At 37.4% G+C, this 14,380-nt stretch overlaps 1 protein-coding gene across 5 annotated transcripts in view; it reads left to right on the forward strand.

The window, feature by feature from the left end:
• PPFIBP2 (PTPRF interacting protein, binding protein 2 (liprin beta 2)) overlaps positions 1-14,380 on the forward strand; it is a 106,810-nt gene that overhangs the window by 67,511 nt on the left and 24,919 nt on the right. For 4 of the 5 annotated variants that reach the window (XM_014938316.1, XM_014938318.1, XM_014938317.1 and 1 more), the window contains exons 6-9: positions 985-1,116; positions 9,126-9,218; positions 11,561-11,669; positions 13,163-13,195. In XM_014938316.1, the coding sequence (XP_014793802.1) occupies positions 985-1,116; positions 9,126-9,218; positions 11,561-11,669; positions 13,163-13,195 (367 nt within the window). The remainder of the gene's footprint in view (positions 1-984; positions 1,117-9,125; positions 9,219-11,560; positions 11,670-13,162; positions 13,196-14,380) is intronic. The other variant, XM_014938320.1, reaches the window with a different exon arrangement.

The raw sequence follows: 14,380 nt of genomic DNA on the forward strand, positions 1-14,380 counted from the left end.
TCTTGAAAACTGAGAGATGCAATGAAGGTGTGAATATTGAGTATTTTCCATCCACAGTGATACCACTCTGTCCAAAGCGTGCCTTTCTCCACAATCTGAAAAACAAATTCAGGGCACAGAAGCAAAAGTCATGGCCAACTGTTTCTCGTTTAGACATTGCCTTTTAGATTCCAGTTAGGACATACCAATTTTCATTCAGTGCTATTGAAAAGTTAACAAGTACTACATAGTGTAAACTTTTAAGTAGTATTATCGTGACTGCAGGAACGTGGTCTTTGGTGCTCTATTTTGGTTAGGGTGCTGCGTGACTGCAGGAACATGGCTTGTCTTTGGTGCTCTATTTTGGTTAGGGTGCTCATTCTGTAATACATCCCTTCTTGAATAACACATGATAAGAAGTTCTAAAATAGTTCATTGTAATACTAAAATGTAGCTTTGTCTAATGAGTATTTTAGGAAGTAGCCAGCTGTTTAGTGATGTGTCGTGTGAAGGTCTCTGTGGCATTGTGTCAGTTTGTGTCTGTTCAGCCTTAGTATTGTTTTCTGATTTCATGTCTTGCCCAGGGATTAGCCAAACATTTTCTTGAAATAGGCAGGGGGACACAGCGGTTTATTGATTAACACAGGAGAACATTTAGGTGAACATAGCTGCAGAACTCCAGAAACACACAGTTCAAACAGTTCAAAGTGTACACATTGTGAAGAGAGGTAGAGAAATTTGCTTTCATATGAATTTGCCAATCGCTACATTATTATTTGTTTTTAGTTACTTTTTTGCCTGCAGTAAATGCTTACATTAATCTACCTTGCTGGGTTTGGTGTTTTTTTTCTGTGCGTTATAAAGCAGTAGCAGGTGTGACTTCTGAAGAAGAAAATCATTTTGCTTTCATATTCAAAGCATTAAATACCAGGGTAGAGATTTTTCTGGGGTTCTGGGTCAGTGTTCAAATAAATAACTGAAGAAAATGTTCTGCATTGCTTTTAGGAGTTGCTAAGTCGAACATCACTAGAGACTCAGAAATTAGATCTAATGGCTGAAGTTTCAGACCTGAAGATTAAGCTGGTTGGTATGGAAAAGGAACAGAGTGAATATGAAGAGAAACAGAGCAAAGCTGAGGTGAGTTTCTTTCATTAGCTATTAGCTTATCTTCTTTTTTTTTTTGTTTTTTTTTTCTCTCTGTCATGTTTCTATGGTATGCTTTCATACACCTGAGCTTTTCCTCTGCCATGTTTCTATGGTATGCTTTCATACACCTGAGCTTTTCACCCAAAATCCGCACGCAATAGCATTTTCCGTGCTTGGAGCACAGTCTGTATCATTGATCCTGTGAATTCAGTGAGAAATCTGGTTGTGCATTTTTGGGATGTGGTTTCTTTTCCCCTCTCTCATTATACTTCAAAGGTTGCTGTTTGGCTTTAATCAAGGCACAAAGTCCCTTCCAGAGAGAACCATACATTACAATTGGCGTCCACATAACCCTTTCCTTTCCACAGGAGCTGGACTGGCACAGCCACATGAGGACAGCCAGGGCTCTTCTATTTCCTCATTTCTGTGGCAGAGAAGACTGTCAGCTCAGTAGTATCGGGGTGCTGCAAACTCTTAGAGGGTGACCTTTGGTGATTTTAATGCACTCATGGTACTTGGGAGGGAAAAACAAGGGGTGGGGCTTTTTCCTCAGATGAGCCTTTCCCCTTGTGGTTACATAATTAATAGTGCAAAAAAATGACACTCATTTGGGAAAATTCTAACCTTTGCTCCCCTTCAGATGTGGAGGGTTCTGGACATCAAAGAAGCTTTGCTTTTTACCATATTGGTCAAGAAAGAGAGCATGAAGTGGGGAATTAGATGAACAACCATTTATTACATGGTAGTGAGCAGCAGGTGGGAGCTGGGAGGGAAAGCGATTATAGAAGATGGTAATTCATACAAATTGCCATGTGTTGCCCTACTCAGTGGTTCTGGGAGGGGACCAACTAGCAGGAGAGGATTACCTGGCAAGGGAGGATTACTAGGTTCCAGATTAATACATGCTGACAGAAAAAAAGACTTTACATTCCACATTGAGTTAGGAGAATTTGAAATCCAGGTAGTGTTAGAAAGCTGTTGGCTCTCTATAATGTTGCTAGTAGAATATTTGATAACTACACATAAATAATTTACCTGCAGTGACATCATGTGTTTGGGGTGTGTTTGTTTTTTGACTTATTTATCCTCTGAAGTTTTCTTTAGAGATTAAAAGATAGCTTAAAGAGAGCAATTTCTGGCAGAGGTTGCAAGCCAGAGAGGCACCAGCTGCTGTTTTTACCATCTGTGGCCTTCTCATGCTCTTTCACCCATAATTGTCAGTGTCTTGTGTACAGAAGGTGTAAGCAGTACTACCTGAAGATCTAAACAGGTCAGTGCAGTGCCTAATTGCTGCTCCCAACAGCCATCTTCCCGAGGGGCCTTCAGCTCTTCCCATTATATGTGCAATAGTAGGACAAGGCTGCTTAAATTATTGCAGGACGTGCCTGGTTGGGTCCAGGACATGGCTCCTGGAAAGCAGCAACACGCTTGAGTGTGTTTGCATTGACAGTAGGTCTCAGCCTGTGATGAGGGTGAGGACATCACCTGTGAAATTCTTCTGCCACAGCAACAAGGTGTGTGTCCCCCTTGTGTGGAAAAGTTGAACTTTGTTGGCCTGGAAGCCTTTGTTGTATTGCTAAGTGATAGGAAAAGTTCCTGCTGAGATGGAAAAGGATTCTAATCTGATGGAAAAGTTGAGAATCATTGTGTTAAGTGTGCCCTGAATTATTAACTACCCCGAGATGTGTTACATTTCTGGCCTGTTGAAAGCTGCAAACCTTTGTATACAAACCAAGGAAAATGGATGTTGTTAATTAAACAGCATTTTTGGTTTGCTCATTGAGCGATTTTAAAAATTATTTCAGATTGTCCTGAATAAGCATTAATCCAATTTGTCAAGATAAACAGGGGTTGCTTTCAGTCAAACTGGATGCTTATTTGAATTCTGATGCTTTAACCCTATTTCAGCTCCTTTTACAGTAAATTTTACTGTAAATTTTCAATACAAACACAATTTCAAAGAATCAGAATGAAATTTATTAATAAATTTTCTTTATACTTTTAGGCTACAACTGATGCTTAAATTTGGTAATATCTTTGAGTGTCTTCCTGAACTCCTTGCCTCTACTGCCCAACTACATCTTTCTAGTCAATAAACCACTCACTCTTGTGTAGGCCAATGGTCTACCTTTAGTATGCCCTAGTTTATGCATACACAGTTGTGTTGGGGTAAACTAATTGCTTCAAGTGACACAGTTCTCCAACCTGACAGTGACTGAATGAAATTAATCTTGCTGTAATTGTATCTCTGAATGTCCCAGCTGCTACAACCTGCTCTTACAATGTGTGATGCCTCAAATGAAATGGCATTTCATATTTTTACATAAGTGGAACAAAGCTATGGGTAACAGAGTTAGAGACTTTCTTATAGACTGTAGCTTGCCAATTGCTGCTTTCAGCTTTGAGTTTAGGGTTGACAGGTGAGCAGAACAGTGATTTTATTGATTTGCTACTATCAGAAATAATAGTCCTAGTGTGTGTGTTAGAAGCATCCAGTAGTTAAACCATTTTAAGCAGCATGTTAATTATATTTCATAGCTGACCCTGCAATTTCCATATATATAATACGGGATTTTAAAATTTTTGAAATTAAATGTGACATTGCAGAATAATTCAGCTAAACATATTTGCTCTGTACTCTAATTTTTTTTCAGCTTATTAAACAGCAGCTGTTTCCAGTCACATAGAATTTATCTGTAGAATTATTTCTCTGGTTGGGTTGGGGGGAAACAAAACAAACCAAGATACCCTTCTAAATATGAGCAAGTTTTAACGTGTCAGATTGGTTTCACTTTATCTTGTGCAGCTGTGGCTGAGTTTTGGTTTTAGTTAGCAGCAAAGAGCTTATCAAGCATCTCTGTCCTCCTCTCAAAGGTATTAATTTCACACTGAATGCCACTTGTCTCTGGCTCTTTCAAAACACATGCTAAATTTAAAGTGCCATTTATTCATATATATATAACATAGGGGCCAGGAGAATAGCTGCTTGTAAATGGACAGTCTCACTCTTTGTTATTTTAATTCCTTCTTTGTGGAATAATGTTCTACTCTTGCCGCAGCAATGCTCTGAAGGTTTCTGTAATCTCACCTGAGGGAGTTTCTGTAGCTTTTCTCTTACCTGAGAAGCCTTAGAAGTTTTGGAAGTGTGTTTTCTTAATGTAGCAAGGTATGAGAGAACAGCATTATCAGGTGATTAAAGGCAGCCCAGATGCTTGCTCTACCTGAACATAGAGAAAAGGGACCTTCTGTCACTATCAGGAGACTGCAGGAATAATTGTGAATTTCACCTTAACCATTTAACCCCAAACATTTAACAGCCCTTCTTCTGTCCTGCTTTTTCTTTACTTTTTGTGACTTCTCTTTGATACTGAAGATCTGAAGTTTGCTATAAGCTGTTGGGAAGTGGGTTTTGGCTCTTGTGTGGATACTTCTGAATTAAATATCTGGTTACTTGCAATTTCAAAGAAACTTGAGTCAGTGAGTCGCTGACTCCCACTGGCGAGTTTGGTGTGTTGTCTCACCTGAATCAAATTCAAGATATAGTATGTTAGTGTTAATAAATTTCCATGCTGTGAAAGAATCTCAAACATGAGAAGCCTTTTCTCCCTTGAAGCTAGAAACAATTGTAAAGGCATATATTGCAGCTGGAGTTCATCTGTTTCTCTTCCATGAACTTCTTATCCCTCACTGGCATAAGGATTTCTGCCATTTCTGTAGTGTCAAGTTTGCCCTGAAGGAAGCCTGTGTGAATACAGAGTGTTTCCCATTCCCATTTTTAATGTGAGGCAAAAGAGAAAAGAATTACAAGGCAGCAGCAGAAGTGTTTCTGAACTCTCCCACGTTGCCACAACTGGAGCAGCTGTCAGTTTGCGCTCAAAAGTCCGTGCATCTTGTTTGAGCAGTGGTTCTTCAGAACCTCGTACGAGTTAACAGTGTGCTCTGTGAAAGACGAGCACAGACTAAAGCCTTGGTGCTTCAAAGAAAGCAAGGGGGATGGATGTGTGTCCTGGTGATTCCAGTCTCCAGTTGGTACTGCCCAGTGAGGCATCTCATTGTGGAGATGATGGTAAAAACAGAAAGAAAATCAAAGCATGGAAGGTGGAGGGATTATGGATAGTATCTAAATTATACAGAAAGCGAGTCCTGTGTGTGTCCTGCTTTGCAGTGCTCTGATAAGAGGATGGGTTAGCTACGGGGGTGGTCTCCTCACCACTGTCCTGCTGTATGGCTGCAAAGTGGCTAATGCGGCCACTGAACACACAAAGGATATGGTTTCACCTCGGGGAGCTGATCTTTTCTTACCCAGGCAAAACATGTCAGTCTGTAAAAGACTAGATATTGCAGAGTTGACGTGCTGGGGCCCAGTACTTCTTGTAAATTTTTTGATTGTTTACGGAACTGATCCTTGTTTACTTGCATAAAAGGTTCGTTGAATGAAAGAGGATGAGAGGATGTTGTGAGCCTGATTGAGAAGAACATCCATAAAGTGAAATGGATGCAACTGCTTTTCTGAATTTTGTATTAAGCACGGTGGCCTAGTAAAATACTTAACTGATGTGGAACTCTTGCACCTGTCTGATACATACACTTTTGTAAGGGAATCTCTGTGAATGTTTAAAGTTGTCTGTGGATGTTGATACAGTTTGAGGTAGGTTGTGTTAGATACTTACCTGGTCAGAATAGTGTCCTGTCCTTGCAGCAGCTGTTCCCTACCATTGAGATTGTTGGTTCACCAAAGAGTTGAGATGACAGGAGGACTGTTGTGCATAATAATAAAGAAGATACTAAAAGAAAAAGAAATGTCATGTCATCTATTGTTCTGTCCACTAAAAGCTTTTTCACTCCTTTGGGAGATGGATTCATCTCATCAAATTTATTCCACTTGAGAAGACTGAGAAATCACAAAACATAATCATGTTGTTAGCATACATGAAAATTAAGAGAAAAGGACTCCAAAGTTGTAATACCTGAGGAAATACCTAGCACTATTTGCTACTGAGTTAGGGAATTTAAGTTAAATTTTATATGGATCTTTAATACTTCTCTTTGGTTTGCTTTCTTTCTGTAGCTGGATTTTTTTGTGTGTATCACCTATATATCCAAATCCAAGAAGCTGGCCACCAAATCAGTGCACTTTAAAGTAATTTCTTTTTCTTCTGTGGTATCCTTTGATTTCTTCTGTATGTTGCTTAACTCTTTCTGCATGACAAGATACTGAGTAGCTAGCAAGCTAGGTAATGGAGTTATTTTTCTGACCCATGCTAGACCTGGAAGCAGAATTAGTTTACTGGTAAACCCTGTGTATAAATTATGAAAGAATAGGTTATGGCCCCAACTGAGCACTTGGCAATTTCTTCCTAGTGGATGATTTGGCTATGTAAATGAATGTAATCAAGTCCATTTCAGAGAAAGTGTGCCTCTGAGCCAGCATATTAAATTATGTTGAAGTATTTCCCGATATCTGTCTTCATGCGAGTGGGTAAGTTTCCAAAAATGGCCCAAATTCCGATCTTCACATTAGAATCAGAATCATGAATTAGTCTGGGATATAGATTTTGTTCTATTTAAACTGTAGCTTTGTGCACTATTCCAGAATTATACTCATTCACATCTACTTCCTCAGCAGGGAAACATATAATCTGTTTTGTTTTGGTTTTTTTTCAGTTTGCCTTTGATGTGCTTCATGTTATTCTTTGTGCTGCAACTGTAGAAGTACCTTCTTTGCATCATTTTCTTTCTCACTTTTTTTTCCCTTTTTTCTTTTTTTTCCTTTCTCCCTATGTTTTCAGTCAGTAGTGAACCTGATCAGTGAGCTACAGGAGCAGATGTGTAGACTGCAGCTGGAAATTAACAATAGAATCCAAGAAAGAAAGTCTCAAGATAGGAAACCAGACTTGACACCTAATGGTCCTCAATCTAGTCCAAGATCAGTGGTAGCGACTCTCAGCCAGAAGAATTGCTCTTGGTGTGATGTACGAGAAGTACACCTTAGCAGAAGCCTGTGTATTGCCTCTTCTCTTCCCTTGCAGAAACTAAATTTTGCTAACCAGAGCTATGTTGTGAATTAGTGGCATTAATCTTTGTGGCTTTCATTAGCAAAGGTCATAAAAATTAATAAAAAATCCCCATCCCAGACACCCCGCCCCTGATTATTGGGACAAATTTGGTCACCATTGATGTCTGTCTACTAAAGCACAGGTATCTGTAAGGCCTAGTCACCTCTTTCAGGTTTTTTGATTTTCATTTTACTTGTAAGTCTGTAGTGTTCATGTGGTGTGGATTGTTTTGTTTGTTTTTTGGGGGAGGGGGGTTCTTTGTTTGTTTGCTTTTTTTCTTACTTGAGATTTGTCTGTTTGACATGGAGCATGCTAGCATGGTTTGGTAGTTTGGTAGTTTTCTTCAGGATAATGTCACCGTAGCCATGCACGATGGTACACCCTAACCAGTCCTCTGAACACAGATTATTAATTCCTGAATATCTTAAAAGCTTAACACAGGTATAAAATACAGTTTAAGGTAAGACTGTCTGAAGTGTATCCTTTATTTTTTCTAATGATACAAAGTGAATGAAAAGAGCCACCTGCTCTTATATTTAAAATAGTGAATCCAACATCTTTTTGTTTATTCTCTGACATTAGCAGTTACCAGAAAAGCATTTTTGAATTTATGTTACAGATCCTAGTTGTATTTGATCAAAACTATGTTACATGTCAAAACAAAAGCTACTTTGCATAAACTGCTTAAATTTACTGAATGTGGAATGGTAATGGTATGCCTGAAAAAGTCCATTTTAATATTTGCTTTTAAATTGGTTTGCTTTAGTTGCAACATCTCTTCAGTTAAAATTTGGATCCCCAGAACTCATTTTATAAATAATCTGCTTGTATTGTAAGGGAGTTTTTTACCAATTTTTCTCATGGGTTTGTTTTACAAAAATAACTCATTTGGGTACGATGCCTATTTTGCAAATAGTGCTATTTTTTTTACCTTAGCTTGGCTCTGTCCAGAATTATTTAGTGAAGTATTAGACTGCAGTACAAGCTGCGTAGTGGAGAAATAATCTGCGAGTCTAATCTGAAAGTCATTCACAATAAACATAAATTTAATCCAACATATTAGTATGGTTACTTAATGTATATACTATGCTGGATTCCAAAATTGGGTTGCACTTCAAATTTTTCCTTTTTTCCCTTTCCTTGGTTCATTTTAAGACATTTGGTTTCATGAGAGCTCCATTTAATACTGTTGTCGTTCAAAATAAACAATAGGATATGGTTCTGTCAAGGAAAGGGAGAAAGGGATATTTAAGAGACAACTTTGTCAGAGGAACAGGTGGAGAATGTCAGGAACCGTGGTGGGCTGCAGCTCGAGGCTGCATCAACTCACTTTGCGAAGAGGCAAAAATCATTGCTGAAAGTTGCATACTTGTAGTCAGATTTGATTGTATGAGTATGGTATTAAATGCCCAGAACTTGCTGGATACAATTTAGTCTGAGCACTATTTTTCTTGGTAAGTGGCTTAAACATCCATTTGGGGAGAGGATTGTTACTAACTTTCATTAAAGTTAGTAAATTTTTTAGCACTACATTTTTCTGCTTCCTTTCTGAGATGGCTGTAAAACAGAATAAAACAAACACCAAAAAAAACCCAAACAAAAAAACCCCAACCCCCAGCTCCCTGCAATAAACCCAATAGTTACTGTTACATGAGATTGCATTTGTGGATTTTTTGGCTCATTTTCACTGAGGCACACCTGACTTCACCAGGCTCAGCTGTCTTCCTCAGTATGACTGAGATATTCACTCATAATTTCAGGTGGAGAGTTTGAGAAGAGTATTCCTTATCTCTCAGTTCAAAATAGTTTTTGTCGTCTTAGACTAAGACACAATTTGTAAAGTGGTAGTTCAGTGTTCGTGGTTCAGGCATGATCATTCAGGACTATGGAAAATGAATATATACCAGAATAATCTTACTTTTAGTTGCTGTTCTTCCTTTGCAGGGTTTGCTACAGGAACTTAGACATCTCAAAATTAAAGTGGAAGAACTGGAAAACGAAAGAAATCAATACGAGTGGAAGTTAAAAGCAACTAAAGTAAGCAGAGTACTTGGTATTTACTAATGGCAGACTTATTTCAGCTCTACTTCTCATCAATATTTGCTTTCTTTACAATTGCTTTGTGTCAGGGCCTACTATAAAGTCAAGTTTTCTTCAACCATCTTTGGGATAAGTATTTTGGGTTATAGTTTTTGTAGCTGCTTTTTGCGCCCTTTGCTCCCTCCCTGCAGTTTCCAGTCTTCTACCTTTTTGTAATTCCTTTTTTTTAAAAAAACAAAACAAAACATTTTGACTTACAAAAGACCTGTTCTGAGGAAAGGTTGTCTTTGAAGGTTTTCTGTCTCTTATTTGTGTAATGGTGACGAGCCTCTGTGGAATATGCTTTCCAAACTGAAGAGACGAGACATGCAAAGTTGGTTGGGTGTTCACTTACTATGGAATTTATTTTAAGAGACATTAAGCCCAAAATACACCATTAGATCATCTGCTTTGGCTTCATGTATATCAAAGTGTACAGTGGCCTTACCCTTCTCTTGACCTTAGATCCTGGAAAGCTGTTGGATCATAATCCAGAGAAACTCAATGCATGAAACATTTAATCATTTTCCCCAGTAATTAATTTTTCTAGTTAAACAGTTGTACTTTAATTTTAGTTTTAATTTTTAGCCCTTTTCCACTAGATTAAAAAGCAACTTTTTTTCCCTGCTGAGGTACTCTTTTGTGCTGTAATCACATCTCCTTTCATTTGTATGGTACTATAATCCCTGCTCATAAGAACAACTGTCTTTTTTGAGTTGTGGTTAGATCTTAGAAAAACATTTCAAATTATTAATCTCAGTTTTCTTTTTAATGCTTGATAGCTTGATCCACAAATGACAGCTCGTTATTATTTGTATTAGCATTTCTTTCTTTTGAGAATTCTTAGATTAATATTGAAATTTTGCTATCATGTCTTTTTTCCTATTAAGATAATAACTCTTGTATCCGTGAAAACATTTTCTCTGACGTGGTGGAAATGAAGAGTCTTTGGGAAAATATTTTCTCGAGCAGTGTGTGGCCAGCTGCCAGGACAGATAAAGATGATGGAAAGTGTAGGAGTAGAATGAAAATAAGAAAAAAGAGTCATAAAACCCATTGACTGGGAGAAGATTCAGGACTAGAAAGGAAAAAAAAAGTACAGGGAAAGAGGGAGAAAGAAGAAAAACAATTGTAAAGATGACAGGAATGGGAATTAAAGGAAAAGAAAGCATTTAAAAGAGCTATGAGATCAAATAGACCAGGGGAGGCAAATCTAAATCTGGTATTAAGAGGTCTGCAGCTTTTGTCTTCCTGTTGTTCCAGCTTCTTAGATGAGAAATTGGAATATTTCCATAGCTGGATATAAAAAGAATATTAGTCACTGGGAAGTGTAGGAGCCCTTCAGAGATGCAACAAAGTGGATTCCTCTATTCCACACAGAATTGCAGGCAGAGTGGTGACCTTTTGCTGCCATCCAGCTGCTTGCTTCCTGGTGAAAATAAGTTTGTGTAGTAGAGTAAATCTATTGTTTGGGTAATGTTGTTTTGCGTTTCGCATTATTTTCCTGCTTTATTTTAGTATTTTGAGAAACTGGTCACATTTTTTGTTGTTTCTTTTTTTCCTTTAACTGCAAGGAGGCTTAGTATGCTTTTGCTGGGGAAATGCAGAATATTACATTTAATAAATACTTTAAGGCTGCTGAAGGAAATCTTCATGAAGCTACTAAGGAAAGTATGCTGTTGGCAGTTTTTCTCTTAAATAGGAAAAAGAGATGAGAGTCGCTGTATTTCAAGCTGGACAATCACAGCATACTTTTCCCTCTGTATTGTTGAGGCCTTTAGTGTGTGTGATATTCTATCCCAATCTCGCAGCAGCACAAATTGCAGTAAATGTAACTGAACCAGTGATGTGTGGTTGCATATATGTGATGTTTTCCAAGATGCTTTGCTTCTAGTTTATTTGTTGCAGTATCTGATGTGACGGAGAACAGTTTTGTAATGCTGCTGAGAAGAGGAAGCAGCATTAATGTATTCTCAGTTATGTTAATAAGTAGTAGCTAGGATTAAAAAAAAAGAAAACAATATCTTTTAAAAAATGCTATATTATCTTGTAGCAAAACTCAGGACATGCCCTATGATATTCATTAATATATGACCAGCACTGTGGCATTAAGAGCTGAGGAATAGGATAGTAACACCATGAAATGTGTAAGGTTGCTGTAGTGTTTATGAAATAGCCTGAATTGGGAGCAGGACATCAATCAAATTAAAGTATTGTACTTAGAAGTCTCCTAGTTCATAGGAAAGACTCACAGAGAATCGGTGATGATGTTATTCTGAATTTGTTGTACTCTCTTTCAGGCTGAGATAGCCCAGCTTCAAGAGCAATTAGCTCTCAAAGATGCAGAAATAGAACGCTTACAAAGTCAGCTATCTAGGACCTCATCACATAGTGAAGTGGCAGAAAGAGGTAAGAGGAGGGGAATTAAAATTAAAAATCCAAAGCCCTACTGTAATTTCACTTTGGTAGCAGCTTGGCTCAGTATTTCAATTCAATACAAGAAGATACAAGCATGGACTTACAGAATTTATTTTGGGAGGGAAAATGGTGCAAATTCATTTTGTCTTCTGGTAGAGGCCTTTAATGTGTGAAATTCTGTCCCAATCCAGAGGCAGCACAAATGGCAATAAGTATCCTAAGGGCAATGAAACTTTTTCTGCTGGAATTTAGCTTATCATTTGCAAGAGTCAATGTAGTACAGTGGGAACATATCTTTTTTGTGTATACTTTCAAAATGTCTTTGTAAAATCTTTACAGTTTCCATTTTTAAGGAAAAAAAAAAAGTCACAGTAATAGCTAAGCATCATGTTTTTAACATCCAAATTCTAAAACGCAGTCATAGATTTGCACCTTAACTTTCTTCAGGACTATATCTCATTTAGGCTCCCTCTCCTGTGTAAAGATGGGACCAGATGGTCTTTCAAACTCCCTTCCAACCTGGGCTATGATTTTATGATAGTGGAGGTTTCTGTTTTGAAAATGGCAAATAAACCAGTTTGTTTAGGCTTTGGTCTCCACCAGTCACGTCACAGTTCTCTGAAACATTGACCCCCTGGAGCTTCTGTCAATTGCTGGGCTGTGAACAACACGATAGTTGTGACCCTTTTCTTCTATAATACTGACGCTTACCCATGCAGGAAGGTTTGTGTGTAGTTGACAGCAGTGCATCAGCTCAGCTGCACTAACTCCCTTTGTGGGTGTTAACTAATGCTTCCAAAGAGTGCCCTGGTTGAGATGTGACTCTTCAGGTGCCATGCTACCTCTTTCTTGGGGCTTACCAAGAATCTCCTGACAGGAATTAATGCCAATGTTTCTTGTCTAGAAGATTCTGCATTTTGACTGTTGTTTATTCCAGATGAGTGACTTAACATATACTTGGTGCTGATTTCACTCAGCCACAGAGCTTCTGCATGTAGAGAACTGCATGTCTAACTAGAAAAAAACTTAGTCTAACTGCAGTGTTTTGTAGAGGAACTCTTCTACTAATAGAGTGTTGTATTTTCTATGAGATTCCCCAATAATTTCTCATATTTTAAGGGAAAGCTAGACCTCAACAACTTTCAACTTCTAGTAGTGTGTCTGTTCCTGTTCATGCTGAAGATGGGTGAAACTGTCCTTGATTCCAGTGGGAGAAGATCAAACCCTGTACAGATTCTTTAGGCTATATTTAAGTGAACCACTTAGACTATATTTGAATGGAACCAGTATGCAGCAGTAGTAATTCTTCTGCAAAAATCTTACTTATTTATCAGATTTTTAGGCAGTCTTCTCAAAAAAAGTTGAAAAATAATGTCAATGTACTTGTAGTATGCTAGAATGCATATTCTAATTAAATTGCAAAATTTATCTAATATGTGCTTTTTCTACATACTTTATTTGACTCTCACCTTTTACCATCGTAGAGGAAGTTTATAGGAGAAGGCTAAAAGAAAAACGTAAGCCTTGCAATTCACTTTTGGCTTTATCTCACTGTTCCTTTCACACAAATTATAACTCAAGTGCATTCTGCAGGAATAATTCAATGTTTGTTTAGATTTGGCTGTGTAATTGTAATATACATGGGACATTGCTTTCATTGCTTGCAGCAAGCAGACAGCTAATTGCCCTGTTTAGTAAGATTTCACTTCAGAAAAAAAAATAAATCAGAGGTTCACAAATCAGACAGTTGGACTTCAAAAGGATATTGTCAAGGTTAACAGAGCCAAAACTTAACCTTTACCTATTTTTATTTATGTATATGTAAAATCCATATAGTATCTGGAAAGATGGCTTTAATTGAAAGCCTCCTTCCTTGGAGGGGAAGGATTTCAGTCTCTTTTTTTTTTAATCAGTGCACTAAATTAAAATAAAAGTCTGAATAAAAATGTTTCCATACTTGATGATGTTATAAATATTATAAGTAAAGCTTGCTTTAATGTGCTTAAGAATACCTTGACACCACTTCTTTTTGAAGCCTAATATTAATAAAAAGAAATTAGTAGGACTGTGATTTTTAATGGCTTTTAAAAAATCTTCCAGTTGCTTGCCCACTGCCTGCTGGCTTTAGTTTTTGATTTGGCTGTGTCTGTGCATGTCTGGTGTTACTAAGTGTTCTCTTTTGCAAGAGAAATGTTGCAAAGTTCATTTACATGTGTTAAAACTTAATCATTACAAGGTGTGTATTTTTTAGAATCACTACAAGAAAACCTATTATATTTTTTGCCAGTAGTCTGGGTATGACATCGTATGTTCAACATTTTGTTGTAAAACTTTTTTTTTTTAAGATGCTCTTTAACAGTCTTGATTTTCTTTCTTCTCTCTCACTTCATGCCGACCACATCTGGTATTTATAGTCTTTTGTGAAACAAGCGGGTCTGTTTTAATGTCATAGCATGAATTCCTTGAGTGGCATTTACAGCAGATAGATAAACTATTTCAGGTTCTGTCTCCATCATCTAGACTTAAGTTATTATAGGCTGGTACTGGAGGGCTTGCTAGGAATAGTGTATAAAGAAGAAATGAAAGATTTGGTTCAAAAAAGGATAATGTGATGAACAACCTCATAAATTTTCAGAGTGTGTGTTTTAATTTATTTTGATTAATATATTCCTGAATAAATTCTATCTTTTAACACTAAATTG

This window comes from Calidris pugnax, unplaced genomic scaffold (genome assembly GCF_001431845.1).
Source record: "Calidris pugnax isolate Ruff unplaced genomic scaffold, ASM143184v1 scaffold93, whole genome shotgun sequence".
NCBI classification, from domain to species: Eukaryota; Metazoa; Chordata; class Aves; order Charadriiformes; family Scolopacidae; genus Calidris; species Calidris pugnax.